This window comes from Crotalus tigris, unplaced genomic scaffold (assembly GCF_016545835.1).
Source record: "Crotalus tigris isolate CLP2741 ecotype Arizona unplaced genomic scaffold, ASM1654583v1 scf7180000018048.2368360, whole genome shotgun sequence".
NCBI lineage: Eukaryota > Metazoa > Chordata > Lepidosauria > Squamata > Viperidae > Crotalus > Crotalus tigris.
The window spans coordinates 566235-582954 of record NW_024096794.1 but is presented as its reverse complement, the minus strand read 5'-3'; the positions used below and the strand labels follow the sequence as shown (position 1 = coordinate 582954).

Sequence of the window (16720 nt, the reverse complement as noted above, 5' to 3'; positions counted from 1 at the left end):
GCTGATCGGCGCTTCTTCGGGCTGTCAGGGCTCAGTGGAAGTGCCAGGACCAGCACCAGGCTCCAGCTGGAGCTCAGTGCTGATCCTGGTGCTTCTGCTGAGCTCTGAAGAAGCACCAATCAGCTGGAAAGCAGCACTGATCCTGGCACTTCTGCTGAGCCCAGAAGAAGCGCCGATCAGCTGGAATGTTGCAGCATCTCCAAGGTCTTGTGATTTACATTCAGATGCTTGGCAACTGATTCATATGTATGACGGTCACAGTGTCCCAGGGTCATGTGAAATGACCAAAACCTGCTGCAACCACCCATCTGATGGGGGGAATAAAAACCAAACACCCCCCCCACCCCATCCCCGCTGCCAATCCTCAACAGAAATGTTCACAACAATGAAAACCTCGGAAAGGAGGAAGAGCGCCAATGGCTAGGCAGGCAGGTATCTTGCTCGGCCGTGGCTTGGGGGGCACTTTTTTCAGTGCCATTGTAACTTTGAACAGTCACTAAGCGAACTGTTGTAAGTTGAGGACTACCTATACTTTATCACTTTTTTCCTTTTTTGGGGGGGGGTCATCAAGTTTTTGACACTTTGCTAGGCGACTGGTGGTACTCAGATGTTGCCATATCCTAAAAGTGGTGCAACGGGTGAAAAGATTGAAAAGCCCTGCCATAGAGAGTCTGGAGCTCTCTATTGCTTAGTCAGGCTAAGCAGAATCGGAGAATATTGTATAGCAATAGCACTTCAAGTTCCTCTGGGGAAAAAAAGCAAGCGAAGGCCATAGCTATTACGTCAAATTAGTAGTGCATTTACTCTCACGGGTACCAGAAATGCTAAATATGAAACAAAATGAATTGAGGAGGCATAGAGGCAGATTGAACAGGGTGCAAAATCAGCCGGCCTTTCAAACCTGGACGGGCGACGTTATTTTCGCCCGCCGTCTTGCCATCGCGGACTTGCCCATTTGTGGGCATCCTTGGAACAAGGCAGCTCTTGCTTCTTGCAACGCGAGCACTCGGGGGGGGGGGAAACCTTGATTGGGAATCCCCCCCCCCGAGACGTACCGGGGGCTGTAAAACGGAAACGCTCCGCTCCTGCTCGGGGCCGCCTGTTCACTTTCCGTCTCAGTCGTGCCCGGCTTTCCATCCACTTGCCCTTCCCCTTCGGAACCGCGTCCCTTGCTGCGGCCTCCGGAACGGCAGGTGGCGCTGTGGGGAGCCGGACGAAGCGCCGCTTTTTGGCCTGTGGCGTCGGGACGGAGGCGCGGCCCTTTTCGAAGGACTTCGAGTGCTGGGAGCACCGCGCACCGGCCTCGCCGGCATCATGGGCCGCAGGTGGGCTGCTTTGGCGGGCGCGGGAGGAAGAGGGTCTTGGCGGGGGGGAGGAAGCTGCTGTGCCCCGGCGGGCGCACGGGGAAGCGCCGACCCACGCCGACAATCTGGAAAGCTCGGATCCGGCCGAGCAAGGAAGCCGGTGTTGGCGGGTCAAGAGGGGCGGAGGTGCCTTGGGGAGCAGAACAGGAGGCTTTTCAGACCATGGGCTCCTGCAAAAAACGCGGGATGCTTAGTTCATCTCCAACCCTGGGAGAATCTAATGGGGACTCTGACACTGGGAAGGCTGAGAGCAGTTCTGGTTGTGTGTGCGGTGTGGAGACCTTTCCATAGAAATTGGGCACTTTGGGATAGCATTTTTTCTTTCTTTCACCGGGAGATGGATAATAGCCATGGCTGGCGATTAAACTTTTTTTTCAGATTGGACGCGGGATGAAATCAGCATACAGTAGTAATGAATGGAGACTACAGAGTAGCGTTTGTTCAAGGTTGGCCTTTCAGTGTCATTTGATGAATAGCTGGGTAGATAATTGTACTATTAAACTGGACTGATCTGAAAGGCTCCTGCTGCATTTTAATATTTCATCTAATTGCAAATTACGTATTGTTCCTGACACCTTCTATCCTACTGAAAGCACAAGTAGGAACTTAGAAACAGAATGGATGGGCTGTAACATTTGAACAGGACAGTGGTTTGGATCCACATTAAGTAATTGCAAATACAGCCTGTGGAACAAGAATTTTAAATCTGGATAATTTAGGAGAAAAAATGTTCTGCTAATCTGGGTGTGCAAAGATGTGATTAAAGTGTATTTGTTATGTCTGTATAATTTAATGCATGATTACTAACAAATTTATTCATTGTTAGATTTACATATTAAACCTTTCTTCCAAAAGGTTTGCATGACGCTCAAAGTTGACAGTGTAATTTTTATTTTGCATATGTTCTGAGACTTAATCACTGATTTTCATTCAGTCCTCCATTTATTAGAGGAAAAAAACAGAGGATCACCTTTTCAAGGCCGTTTAGTTTTTAAAGGGATTTGAATCCAGTTTTTTCCTACCAAGGACTATAGTTTTATTGGATCGTACAAGCTTTATTTACATCTCATGGCTAACCTAGTGATCCTGTCCTCCAGTGAATTCAGTCACTTTTGATTGGTATCATATATTGTGTGCAACAATGGATTTTGTTGACTAGCAGCCAAGTTTTTAGTCCTTCCAGCCAAAAACAAAGAGAATTAGGAGGCAGTTACAACACTTACCACTTCCTGCCTCTCGTTTTTCTCCTTTGGAAGGGGGATGAACAACTTCTGTTGGCAACAGCAGCATCAGTGCCATTATTTAACAGGTTTTGGAATACCCATTTCTGTTTCCTTTTCACCTTCCCCCCTTCCAAGTGGCTGCTGGGATGAAATGGTTACAGAATTACATTGTTGTATAGAAAAGGTCTGTTTTTATAAGATCCCTCTTTCTTGTGATGCTGTATGTTGGAAGGGATAGTTAATCCTCATGTTAAACCCTAAACTTACTTATCCAGGGAATTGCCAGTAATCAAGAATAACTAAAAGGCAAAATGTTTCTATGTTGTGGGGAGGACTAGTTGACTGATGGGAATTAGTTTAGCCCCAAACAAGAATTGCTTTAGATAGAAAAAAAAATCTAGTCTTATCTGAATTTATTGGGTTAATTACCTGTGGTTTTGGAGTTTGTATAACTTATTTTCCCCACCCACCTCTGCCATCAATAGTTATGCCTGTTGTGCAAATGACGCTCAATGCCTTAGTACAACATTAGATCTGAAATATGTATATTTACAGAAACATAAAAACAGTCTCCCGCTAGATTTAACCATATTTGAATCTTACTTTCTTCACAAACAAGGCTGCAAAGCTGTTGGCAAATCCCCCAGTAAAAACAGATTAAAAATAAAAAGTCCTCTGAAATTATATAAACAAAACAACCAGTAGCAAAACACAAAATAAATTTGGTACCATGCGAACATACTTATAAAGAATATTGTGATCACTTGACATTTCACAGTCTAGTAGAGAAGGGAGAGGATGGTAGAGGAGAGAGAGGATGAACCTCTTTATGGAACATATTAGATCAGTGTTTCTCAACCTTGGCAATTTTAAGGCATGTGGACTTCAACTCCCAGAATTCCACAGCTGCTGGCTGTGGAATTCTGGGAGTTGAAGTCCACATGCCTTAAAATTGTCAAGGTTGAGAAACACTGTATTAGATAAATACAGTGCCAACCCTGAGAAGATTTGCTACTTCTATCCTTTTATCTAATAACTTATATTGAATGAAACTGAAAAACAAATTTCAATGTCATGAATATAAAGAAGATTCATTTTATATTATTATCGTCAGCCTGAATTAGTCCCCTGCAGGATGAAGCCATCTTCATTGAAGCTTATGGACATAATCTACTATGCTGATTCAGAGTAGCTTAGTAGAAAGATGTTTCTCAGCTTCCCCGTCTAAGACTGAAACAGAATCATCCAGCCAGCCTGCATGCATGCATGCTTAAGAGAAGACTAGAATCTGTGTCTCACTGTTCCTCGTCCAGCAACTTAACCACTGTACTATACAGGCCCTCACTTTACTTACACACACACACACACACACACACACACACACACACACACACACCATAAAATTAGCACACAGTTAAGTGGCCTGATTTATTAATATCAAAGTTTAGTTTGACGTGAATAGTGTGCTAGTTTTAGTAGTTAGTTTTTAGAACACTTGATACCGTGAATCAATCATGTTCAAGTTAACCTTCCAAATGTTATCCTTCCTTCGAATCTTGAATCTTCAGCATAATTCCTCTCATGCATATTCATGTTACCCATTAATATTTCATGATCTCCATATTATATATATTAACATCCAAAATACTCCTTACACACTCAGAACAAATTTGTGTGAGCGGGCTTTTGAAGTTATTTTTATTGTGGAACATCAAAGAAAGAAAATGTTTTGAAGAATAATTTTACTTAATATTTATAGGTTTTGCATTGGTGTTATATGTGTATATGTAAATTTATAGAACTATTCATTTTTGTTCTTGTTCACAGTACCCTCATTTTTATTGGTTCAGACACCACTTATTTTATTCCATAAATAAACTCTGGATTTCTCTATACTATAAAAATTAAGCAATACTAAATTGGCAACTGTATCCACTGTTACTTTTTATTGCAGCAATGAGAATTACATTTGGAGCTTATGAAATTTTGTGCTGTATTTTTAATATAAATTTAAACTATATTTTAGAGCTAGTCTTGGAAGTCAAATAAAAATTACATAACAGATTTCCATAATTCAGAGTCAAAGAATTCTCTTGGTTTGTGATGAAGTAAATAGTTAATTTTTTAAAATTTGATTGGAAACACTATAAGATCCTATATTTATACTCTGCATTAACCAATCTAGAGCAATAACTATAATGTACTATTTCACATAGAACCTAGTTAGACTATGAAATTTGCTTTCATTTAGTGATATCTGTCTACTTGTATGACTTTAACAAGGGAGACTAGGCAGATTGATGGCTACTATTAGTGAGGAGAATTGGGTATTATATCTTGGCTCTGAAATTCTGAGTAACTTTTCTGGAGAATGAGTAGAGAAGTAATTTAGTTATTTATTTATTTGCCAAATTTAGGCACCACCCATCTCACTCTCAGAAATAGCATGATGTTCAGGTTCTTTTTATGAGTGTCCCTGAAGCATATCTGTTTAAGAGAACAATATCATACTAAATAGCCTTCTGTCTAATCAAATCAAACTCTGATGTTTTTAATGTTCCAGTTTGATACTTGAACTCTTTAATGGAAACCAGACTTTACCTTTCATTCATATGTGTGTATTAATACAGAATTTATAAATCTTTTGCTATTCCTAAACTACTCTGACTCTTGTTCAAATTACATAAGAGATTAATAAAGCATCCCTAGAACTATAGTTACACAATGGCTGCTTAAGGACAAGGGATCATTTTTAGGATATTTTACTCTTTGCCTGGTTATTTGGCTTTGGCATTTGGAATTGGAGTCTATGAGGATTTGTTATCTCCTACATCAGTAGTTGCCTAAAGGGCTAAAATGGAAGAGACTGCCAGTTTTGTTACAAATATCCCTTGCCCTTAACTACTGGGGCATGAAAAGCATGCATATCCAATTAGATGGGAAACAGTACATGAATGTACGAGCTCAAGTTTTCCTGCTAAGTTTGTGGGTTAGAAATTTTGAAAGGTTCTTTCATGTCTAATGCTGAAACTGATGATGCCAGCCAGGCAGAAATAAGAGCTTACCTGTAACACTAACTGGTCTGTCGCAGAAAGCTGGAACAGAGAAACAGTATTGTAAATTTCATTAGCCAGGGAAGTCCGAGTCAGAGAACAAAAGAGAACCATTGTTTGGCTCTTTTATTCTGTGTGCTGAGAAACAGTAATTCTAGAATTCTTCTAGTAGTTTATACAGTGAGGGGGGGAAATTATTTGATCCCCTGCTGATTTTGTATGTTTGCCACTGAAAAAAAAAAGATCAGTCTATCATTGTAATGGTAGGTTTACTTTAACAGCGAGAGACAGAATAACAACAAAAAAAAAATAAAAAAAACGCATTTCAAAAAAGTTATAAATTGATTTGCATTTTAATGAGTGAAATAAGTATTTGATTCTCTAGCAATCAGCAAGATTTCTGGCTCCCAGATGTCTTTTATAGAGGTAACATGCTGAGATTAGGAGCACTCTCTTGAAGGGAACGCTTCTAATCTCAGCTTGTTACCTGTATAAAAGACACCTGTCCATGGAACCAATCAGATTCCAAACAGGCCACCATGGCAAAGAGCTGTCCAAGGATGTCAGGGACAAGATTGTAGACCTACAAAAGGCTGGAATGGGCTTCAAGCCTATCACTAAGCAGCTTGGTGAGAAGGTGACAACAATTGGTACGATTATTTGCAAATGGAAGAAACACAAAATAACTGTCACGCTACCCTGGTCTGGAGCTCCATGCAAGATCTCACCTCATGGAGTTTCAATGATCATGAGAACGGCGAGGAATCAGCCCAGAGCTACACGGGAGGATCTTGTCAATGATCTCAAGGCAGCTGGGACCATAGTCACCAAGAAAACAATTGGTGACACACTAGGCCATGAAAGACTGAAATCCTGTAGTGCCCGCAAGGTTCCCCTGCTCAAGAAAGCACATGTATAGGCCCGTCTGAAGTTTGCCAATGAATATCTGAATGGTTCAGAGGAGAAGTGGGTGAAAGTGTTGTGGTCAGATGAGACCAAAATCGATCTCTTTGGTATCAACTTAATTTGCTGTGTTTGGAGGAAGAGGAATGCTGCTATGATGACCCAAGAACATCATTCCCACCATCAAACATGGAGGTGGAAACATTATGCTTTGGGGGTGTTTTTTCTGCTAGGGGGCCAGGACAACTTCACCGCATGTATCCTCAAATCTTGGGTGAGAACCTCCTTCCCTCAGCCAGGGCATTGAAAATGAGTTGTGGATTATTATTCCAGCATAACAATGACCCAAAACACACGACCAAGGTAACAAAAGAGTGGCTCAAGAAGAAGCACATTAATGTCCTGGAGTAGCCTAGCCAGTCTCCAGACCTTAATCCCATAGAAAATCTGTGGAGGGAGCTGAAGATTCGAGCTGCCAAACATCTGCCAAGAAACCTTAATGACTTAGAGATCTGCAAAGAGAAATAAGACAAAATCCCTCCTGATTGTGTGCCAGACCTGAATGCAAAAGTCTTATTGCATCTAGGATTGAAAAAGGAGAAACCCTGGGTTGGGTAGTCTTGTGCACCAGTTGTGCCCATTCTTGGATTGGTGGGATCTACTCATGGTTACTCATAAATGAGTCTGTTCCTTCCTAGTCAGACTGTCCAGATACTGAGCTCAATGGTATTCCAGGTCAGTAAAATGAAACCTGACCTAACATTTGACTCCACATCAGATTGTGAAGTTTGCTGCCATAAGACATAGTAACAGCCCATAATTTTAATGGTATTAAAAGACAAATGCATGGAAAGCAAAGCCATCAATTACTGCTAATTATAATGTTTCTATATGGCTTCCAATGTCAGCTACTAATAACTGTTCATTTTGGGTTTTGGATGGCCTGAGTGGCAGGGATGCTATCTTGTGCTTGTGAGATTCCCATAAATATTTGGCTGGCCAGGACTGGAGCATATTTTTTGTGCCTGATGCACTGCACTTCTTAGATGTTTATATTATGTTCTTTCAACTTACTGTAGTGAATATGCAATGTATATTCGATACAGTGTTACAAATCCAAGACCATCTGTTTAAGTTCAGTGTCAAATAGGAAATTTAAATCATATTATCCCATAACCAGGCCCAATATTCTGTCAAGTAGACATTGATACAAACTAGAGTAATGTTAATGCATGCTTAATATTAGACACAAGCCTTATGCAATGTATCACAAAGGAGAAGAAATGCTGTGATGAATTATTGGAGTTTCACAGAGCGGCAAACACAGGTACCATCCAATCAATTGCTCTGTGGCAAGAACAATAAATTCTGCCAAATATTATTTACTTTTTAATAGCATTTATGTAAGCAGATCTCTGAAAATCTCTAGCCGCTCTATTATTTTCAACTATTATTCTGCTTGGGAACACATTTTGGCATGGCCCCTTGCCTTGCTCCAACCATCTTGAACACTTCCCTCCTTCTCCATTCACCGACACCATTCCTGTCTCTGGGTCCCTCTGTCTCTAGGGTCCAGGGAACCCTGCTCTCCCTGTTAGGGGGGGGGGCATCTCCAGTGTTTTCTGTCGTCGGGGTAGTGCTTACTCTTTTCAAGCCTCTCCAGAATGTTGGAATTTCAGGAGTTGCAAAATTATATTTTACGTTAAAAAACAAACAGAAATTTGAAGATGTCACCATTTTTCTAACAGTTACTTTTGCATTCTTGGATATCTTTGTGACAGAAAAACTAAATAATGCAAGAGATGTTGAAATTAACCTCACAGTGAAATGGGCTATAAATTCCTGTTGATATTTTCTCAAAACCATGTTTCTGTGGCATCCTTTTGCAACTTTTCTGTTAATGGGAAGAAAAGGGAAGTGCTATTGGAACGGTTGAAGGGCTGCGTTTTCATTCAGAGGCATAATCTGCTTTGAAAGCTCTTTCAGGAATTGGTACAGTAGTGGAGTAACTATGAGCAAGGCAGAAATTCTGTGCATGCTCAGAAACAAGCTGTTTCATTGAGGGAAATTGCTTCTGGGTGGTTGTTTATTCTGAACATTTATATTCCTGAAAAGAGGAGGGGAAGCAAACTACAACTCCAAGCCTTTATTGGGGGGGGGGTGGGGATGTAGAGATTTCAGGAGAAGACTCAAGACTGCCATGGCCAGCATTTTATCAATCATTAACCTTCACCCTGCTGTAAAATTCTCATCCGGATAGGTGCTAGTCAGTGAATGGGATGAACAAACAATAGAGGGCATTTGTACAGCCTTAATCTACTTACCCCTTTTGAATACAGTAATATTTGTTTTGGCTGGCCCATGATGCAGTTGCACAACAGAAAGATGTTACTCCCCTGCTATGTCTTAATTTCATTCTGACTTCTAAAAATACCTCACGATGATTTCCTCCAAAACTCATACACAAGTTGCTGAATCGTAAGTCCCAGAAATCCACACCAATACGCTCAACGGATGAGAGGTGATATGGTTTCAGTAGCACCCATACCAGGGGTAGGCAACCTTGGCTCTTTTTATGACTCGTGGACTTAAATTCCCAGAATTCCTGAGCCATCCACGAGTCATAAAAAGCCAAGGTTGCCTACCCCTGACCTATACAATTGTTTCATGAAAGAACCGATCATATTTTCCATTGTCCTTGAGAGGTAACTCCTAATACTTCCTCCCCCCCCCCTTCACTGACATGCCTGGAAATAGTGAGCTTTATGGTGAGGATTGTGCTTTTTTATTGTGATTCTCTACAGCTACTAATGTTGGCTTTGTAGGAAGGTCTTCTTACTTCCTGGATGATCTACTTGTCCCAGTAGGCATTGTTTAATGTGCAGATATGGCTGAGATGTGTGGCTGGAAGCTGCGAGCTGTTTTGAAATACTTATTTTGAAAATCTATTGGAAAAAAAGTGCACACAATTGTTAAGTGAATCCCTGCAATTCTTCATTTAGTAACATAGTTGTTAAGTGAATCTGGCTTTCCCATTGTCTTGTCAGGAGGCTGCAAAAAATTGACACTGCAACTGTCATAAACATGAGTCAATTGCCCAAGTGCCCGACTTTTGATCACGTGACCATGAGGATGCTGCAACGGTCGTGCCACTTTTTCTACAAGTACTATTATAACTTTGAACAGCCACTAAATGAGCTATAAGTTGTAAGTTGAGGACCACCTGTAATTGCTTTCCTAGTTTTGCCTAGGCCAGGGGTAGGCAAATGTTGGGAGGAATTCCCCCGTCCAGGCTCTTTCAGCCGGGATTCTTCTTAATAGCGCAGAGGAGGACAAATAGAACGTGAAGCCAGCTACCGGAAAGAGAGATTTAATCACGGAGATCAAAGTTGAGTGACAATTCAGCATGAATCCCCTGCTAGCTAGACAGAAGGTATAAAAAAATGAAGTTTTTATACCCTTTTGTGGTTTCCAAAATTGTCATTTTTGATTGGTGAGTTCGAATCCGTCTTCCCTGATTTGCTGGTCAGTGACTATTGTTGGGCAAATTTCCTTCCTAATCCTGCCTAAAAGGTGTTAATTACTTTATTGTTGTATATTTGTTAATCTTAATTGCAGCTAGCCAGTTCTCCATTCAGTGTGTGTTAAGTGTTTGCCATCCAGCCTCAGGCTGCTGCTGAATCAGGTTAGTTTTCTTATCACAACCTTGGCTCTTTTCTGACTCGTGGACTTCAACTCCCAGAATTCCTGAGCCAGCCATGCTGAGGGGAAAGGGAGAGGTTTCCAAGCTGAGCCATGCTGGCTCAGGAATTCTGGGAGTTGAAGTCCACGAATCATAAAAGTTGCCTACCCCTGGCTAGTAAAAGAGGAGAGGGATAGGGATGCAGACGAAGAAGACCTTGCATGTTCTCCCCTCAGGTGTTTAGGGAGATAATGTGGGTTTCCTTTGTCTTACTGCTAAATTGTTCTTCTCCGCAGGTTCTGCCTGTCTCTTGCGCTAACCGCTCTTCAAACGGTGGCTGCTGATGAAGGGGCACCCCTTGTTCACCAAGATTCCTGGGGCGATTTTTGGCTGTTACGGTTTTTGGTCAATGCTGCAGGCTATGCAAGCATCCTCGTGCCAGGTTTTTTGCTCATACAGTATTTTAAGAGGAAGAATTACCTTGAAACAGGTAAGTACCTATATAGGATACATCCCCTTCTATCGTTTTTATCAGCTAAGTATATAAAGCTGTTCGGGTACTGAACTGTTGGTTGGAATTGTTAGTGGGAAAGATAAAGGTGAATAAACCAAAACTGACTTGCAGGAAGACAGAAGCTCTTTGAATGGGTGACTTCCATGTACTCAATCCTCTCAGACAGCAAGTGTACCTCTTGACAGTTTCCTTTGAGTCTGCATTGTCCTTGGTAGATGTTATAAAAGTACCTTTTACTGCCTCCAGCTGGTTCACATATTATACTCTTTCTGGATAAGAGTTGATGTGGTGGCAGTATTCTATGCCTTACCATTGGATTGGTAATGCAAAATGTGAATGCTAGCTTGCCAAAATGGGCAAAATTCAGCCAGATGGAAATCTCATTAGAAAAATAGTAAAGGAGTGGCCTTGGTTGCCTGGTTTTTATTTTTTAGTTCTATTAAGATGCTCCCTGCACATTTAAATTAAGAGGAAAGTGTCCTCTTTTATAGTGTCCTATGCAAGGAATTCCCATCCAAATGTGTACTATGTTCTGAGCGCAATGACAATTTTATTGTCCAGTAATATCAGCTGTTATCTTTTTATTTTTTCAATTGTTTTATTATTATGTCCTGTGAGTAACATTCACTTTCTGCAATGTTGTGGAGAAGAGACATAGAATGTGAATTTGGCTTTCTATATCACCAGAAATAAAGAAAATGTATCTTGGCAGGAACAACTAACATGAGAAAATGAAAATAAAACTGCATTTACATGGATAGTGCTGTTAGGAATAAGTTTCTAATTAGCATTAATGAAAGGGGTGACGGCTTAGTGGTTAAAAATGCTGAGCTTGTCAGCTGGGTTCGAAACCTGAGCGCTGTGCAATGAGGTGAGCTCTTGTTACTTGCCCCAGCTTTTGCCCACCTAGCAGTTTGAAAGCATGCAAATGCAACTAGATAAATAGGTATCATTAAAGCATTAAAGTGGTAAAGCAGATAGTCATGCTGGCCACATGATCATGGAAATGTCTTTGGACAAGACTGGAAAGGGGAAATCTTTACCTTTAGCCATTGAGATAATTGATTGCTGTAGATAATTTTCTTTTTTCTTTTTCTTTCTTAGGCCGTGGAATTTGTTTTCCAGTAATCAAATCCTGTGTTTTTGGCAATGAGGCCAAATCAGTGCATCAGGATGATGCCATTTCAGCAGCTCGAAATGAGACTGTAGAGTCATCTACAGCCCGTCAGGTTTTTAAGCTGCTATTCTGTGCAACTGGCTTACAGGTAAAGAACAGATAGGCTTTAGATCACACGGTTTTGGGTCACCCAGTTTTGAGATTGACAGGAAATTGCAGATAGTTCTTTACTTACAACCCTAGAGCGTCTGCAAAAGATTCTCTGCAGAGTGAGCCAAGAAGGCAAGGAGGGCACAGTGTGAATGGGCAAAGGGAAGGAAGACATGGTGTGTATGGGAGTAAAGAAGGGTGCAGTGCAGGTTAGCGACGGATGTGGAGTGTGTCAATGACAGAGAGCAGTGTACTTGCAAAAAGGCTGCAGTTTGTGCAAAATGAAAAGAATAGAAGATCTGAGGCTTCCAGGGGAGGCTGCGGTTTGCACCACATCCTCAACTCACGTACGGCCTGGATCAGGCCATCCCCACCTCAGGGCATCCTGTGCTCCTTTCTTGGGACTCTGCTTACTGACCCATGATTCTCTCTGATCAATGGTAGGCAGAAGTGGTCACATGATATCTTGTTTGATGACTAATTTGCTTAACAACCAAGTTTCTAGTCCCAGTTGTGGCCCTAAATTAAGATTTACCTTTTTGAGAAAGCCAAGTACCAGTTTTGCAATGACAGAAGTTGGGAACAATATATGTTGCATGAAATGAACGTATAAATGTATAAAATGAACTTTACCACAAACTTTACTGCAAATTGTAGCAACGCTGATTTCTTCAGTTGGTAAAGGAACTTGACAGCGTAGTTAGCTCATAGGTGAATATATAGATGACGTAGGGTCCAAATACCAGTTAATTTTCATCTGTAGTGGAGATAACTGAGATAACCTAATGTAATGGAGATAATTTAATGTAATAAGATAATCCCAGCTATTGTTCTTTGTAAACTTAATTGTTTAGCATTATTTGGGAACCAGGGCATTATAGTTTATTGTACAAATCAGTTAAAATAATCAAATGATGTTATCATGATGTGTGCTAACCAAATTTTTCTTGAGTCAGTGATATATGCTGAATGCTAGGAAAACTTGTAGAAATTTGCAGTATCTAGAACCTAGAATCTTTAAGATTCCGTGAATTCACCTTTTACACAAATGCATAGACTATAACATTTCACCCAATCATTTTTAATTTAAACCTAAAGGTTTGGCTCACATAGATAAGCTATTGATATTTTAAAATAAGGTTCCCTAATTTTCTATTAGCAGGAGGTTATTTTTTTTTTTAATTATTGTAATTTCTTATGACCTCTTTTTGTCATTTTATACATGTGCAAAATGACAAGCAGGCTATTGGGTGTTGATAACTTTTTAAAAATGTGAGTTGCCTAATTGCCAATTCTTTTCTTTCCACTCCAGTCAGGACACACTGATAGCATCATAGTTGCCATGCTCTTGTCAGAGAAGTATTTTTTTATGAATACTTTAGATAAAATTAACAAAACGTGGTAATTTGCCTATGAGGCCTATATGATCAAATCTAGCTTTTAGCTTTCAGTTAGTGCTGATAAAGTGTTTACAAGCATTTATCTACCAACAGCCCATTTGTCTATCACTCTGGACAGATAAAGAGTTAGAAGATTCCACTCAGAATGTCAGATGGTTACCATGTGTCACTTCCTATCTGATAGTCGCTCTCCTAATCACCTTTCCTCCCTCTCACTTTGTAGATCTCCTATTTGACATGGGGTGTCCTCCAGGAGCGTGTCATGACCAGGTCATATGGAGCAAGTGACTCAGAGCCTGGAGAGAAGTTCAAAGATTCTCAGTTCCTCGTCTTCATGAACCGGATCCTGGCCTGTACTGTAGCTGGCCTCTGCTGTGCTCTGATCAAGCAGCCCCGTCATGGCGCTCCCATGTACAAGTATTCTTTTGCTTCCCTCTCCAACATTCTCAGCAGCTGGTGTCAATACGAAGCTCTCAAGTATATTAGTTTCCCCACACAAGTGCTAGCCAAAGCCTCCAAGGTGATTCCGGTCATGCTGATGGGCAAGTTGGTGTCACGCAAAAGCTACGAGTACTGGGAATATTTAACAGCAGCACTCATTTCAGTAGGGGTTAGCATGTTTTTGCTCTCTAGTGCCCACGACAAGCATGTCTCCACCGTCACTACCTTCTCTGGCGTGATCCTCCTCAGTGGCTACATTGCTTTTGACAGCTTCACTTCCAACTGGCAGGATGCCCTCTTCACCTATAAGATGTCCTCGGTGCAAATGATGTTTGGGGTGAATGTCTTTTCATGCCTGTTCACCGTGGGTTCGCTGCTGGAGCAAGGTGCCTTGATAGAATCAATACGCTTTATGGCACGGCATTCAGAGTTTGCTGCCCATGCTGTGCTTTTGTCAGTGTGTTCCGCTTTTGGACAGCTGTTCATTTTCTACACCATCAACCAATTTGGAGCAGCTGTCTTCACCATTATCATGACTCTACGCCAAGCCTTTGCCATCCTGCTTTCCTGTCTCATCTATGGCCATGCAGTCACTGTGATGGGTGGGCTGGGAGTAGCTGTGGTTTTCATAGCCCTTTTCCTCCGTGTCTATGCCCGCAGTCGCATGAAGAAGCGAGCAAAAAAAGTACCTGCTGGCGAGGGCATAGTACAGAAGGTTTAGGAGCTGCAGGAAAAGCTGTGCCCTCCCCACCAGATCCCAAGCATTTGCTTAACCCTGGTCATGAACTTTAAGTAAAGAGCTGGAAAAGAGGTGAAGCTTGATTAATTTTTCCCAGATGATTTTTTTTAAAAAAAAAATACTGGGTTGACTTGAAGGAAATGAAGGAGGGCTTCTTCTGACTGTTAACGTCTGAACAGTCTTCTCAAAACAAGTGGTACCACGATCCCTTCCTCAATGAACAGGGGGAGGTGAGCCTAATGGGCTAACCCTGGTTTGTGGTTTTATAAAAGATGGCTTATTTATGATCAGGGCAAAGTGAAGTTGATTTTGTACAGTTCCCATCCTGCTGTCTGAAAGGGAATATCAAGAATAAAACTTTGAAAAGTTCTAATCAGAACAAAATATCCAGACTTCACTATTGGAAGACCAATCCTAGCCCAGCTCCCACAGGAAATTTGGGACTTTTCTTACTGGGGGTAACCTTTTTCTATAATTGAGGGGGGAGGGGGGCTGCACTTAAAAAAAAAAAAGATTTCAGCCTGTAAGAGCCATAGGGACATGGCAATATTTTGGTACAGTCATGCCAGATGTTCACCTTTTATTTTTCAGCAAGATTTGAGGTAATGCTGAAGTACAAAATCAGCATTTAAAAATTTCATACCTGCTTTCTACCTTTTTTTGTATAATTAGATCAAATTAATTGGGATTGCATAATGGCAGCTGGAGCCATTTGCAGCCCACTTACTCCTATCCTACAGATTTTGATTTGTTGAAATAGTGAGCGCTTTCAAATCATTGCCTCTGCGTTTTCTAGTTTGGTATGCTCATAATTTTGCTGAAAAGTTTAGATAGTGCACCGTTTTTGCTTTTGTTGGTTCTTGCATTTTGCTAGCTGACAGTCAGCCATTCATCCATTTTCTTGGAACATTTTCCTGGGATTTATAATTGTAGCAAGCAGTTCAGAAAAGCACATCCATTATCTTTTTTTAAAGGTTGAACTTTTTGGTAGAGATTCAATTTTTTTTTTTCATTGTCCTTGACAAAGTGGTACAGCTGTACATCTTGACTTTGCAGAATTTGCTACAGCTTCGCAATTTACACAAGGAACCAGCAATACAAGACAAACAGGTCAGCCTTGTATTCTTCCAACAAGATGGCTTCCCTTGAAAACTGGAGTATTGCAGAGTTCTGGTATACACACCCTCATTTTACATAGTGCGCTCAGCATGTTGTAACTGTTGAGGGTGAGAACTTTGAATGTTGTTGCTCAAAGCAGTTCCCTGGTCTTTTTATCATTTTTGGAATTAAGAAACAGTAGCTCAGAGTTGTACAGGACAGGAGTGATGGATATGTCCAAACACAATTGCTCTGAAACCTCACTACAGCATTGGAGTTACTTTTCCAGTTCCACCTAGAATGTCTGGATTTTACCAATTTAACAATTTTAAACTGCCAAGCTGAAATTGTGCAGTGCAAATATTTCTTGAAATAAAACTATCTTATTTTATTAAATTCAAAATATGCAGCAAAGAAATGGCTCAGGCTATGTTTTGTAATCTGTAAATTATGTTGAGCATAGGGTAAAGCAAACTAGTCCCTTGCTTGGGAATTTTAACATTTCTTCACATCCTAAAATTGTGTGAACTAGTCCTTTAAATCCAAGAACAAATAAGAACAGGTAACTTCACACAACAGAGTTGTTATAAGCAGTAATTCCTAATTAACAGCGTGGATCTTTATGCACCCATTTGAGTAGAAGCTATTGTATGATGGGTAACCCAATACAGGAATTGAAAATGGTAGGGCTGCAGCCCATTCCATGTATTTTGTATGGAGAGTCTTAGACCAATAGATCAGCCTAAAAGATTGAGGTACTGATAAAACTTCTTGTGGAAGTGACACCTCTTCCCAAAGCCTAAAATAGGATGGTAATAACATTGGACCAGGGAACCAGCTAGAGATCCGCAAGTGGGAATCTATGAGTCAAAGAAGTAGATTAAATGCCCTCAAAGAAAGAAGGTAATAGTTGGTGCTCCAATTTTGGATATACACCATTTCGTTTTCAACCAAAACTCCATGTTTAGCAAGATGTATGGATCTCTTAGTGAATGGTAAATAGAAAGTGAGGTACCCTTGTCTATGCAGAGCTGGA

At 40.8% G+C, this 16720-nt stretch overlaps 1 protein-coding gene across 1 annotated transcript; it reads left to right on the top strand.

Annotated features, from left to right (window-relative positions):
- Positions 1–1169: 1169 nt before the first annotated feature.
- On the top strand, positions 1170–16102 carry SLC35B2 (solute carrier family 35 member B2). The gene is made up of 4 exons (XM_039347033.1): positions 1170–1325; positions 10522–10715; positions 11844–12004; positions 13630–16102. Exons 1-4 carry the CDS (start codon positions 1315–1317, stop codon positions 14566–14568), a joined length of 1305 nt encoding a protein of 434 aa, XP_039202967.1. The 5' UTR covers positions 1170–1314; the 3' UTR covers positions 14569–16102.
- Positions 16103–16720: the final 618 nt, after the last annotated feature.

Excerpts from the sequence above, each read along its gene's own strand:
- SLC35B2 (XM_039347033.1), top strand. Across the intron at positions 10,716-11,843 it reads GAAGAATTACCTTGAAACAG|GCCGTGGAATTTGTTTTCCA; the intron begins GTAAGTACCTAT and ends TTTCTTTCTTAG. Across the intron at positions 12,005-13,629 it reads TCTGTGCAACTGGCTTACAG|ATCTCCTATTTGACATGGGG; the intron begins GTAAAGAACAGA and ends CTCACTTTGTAG.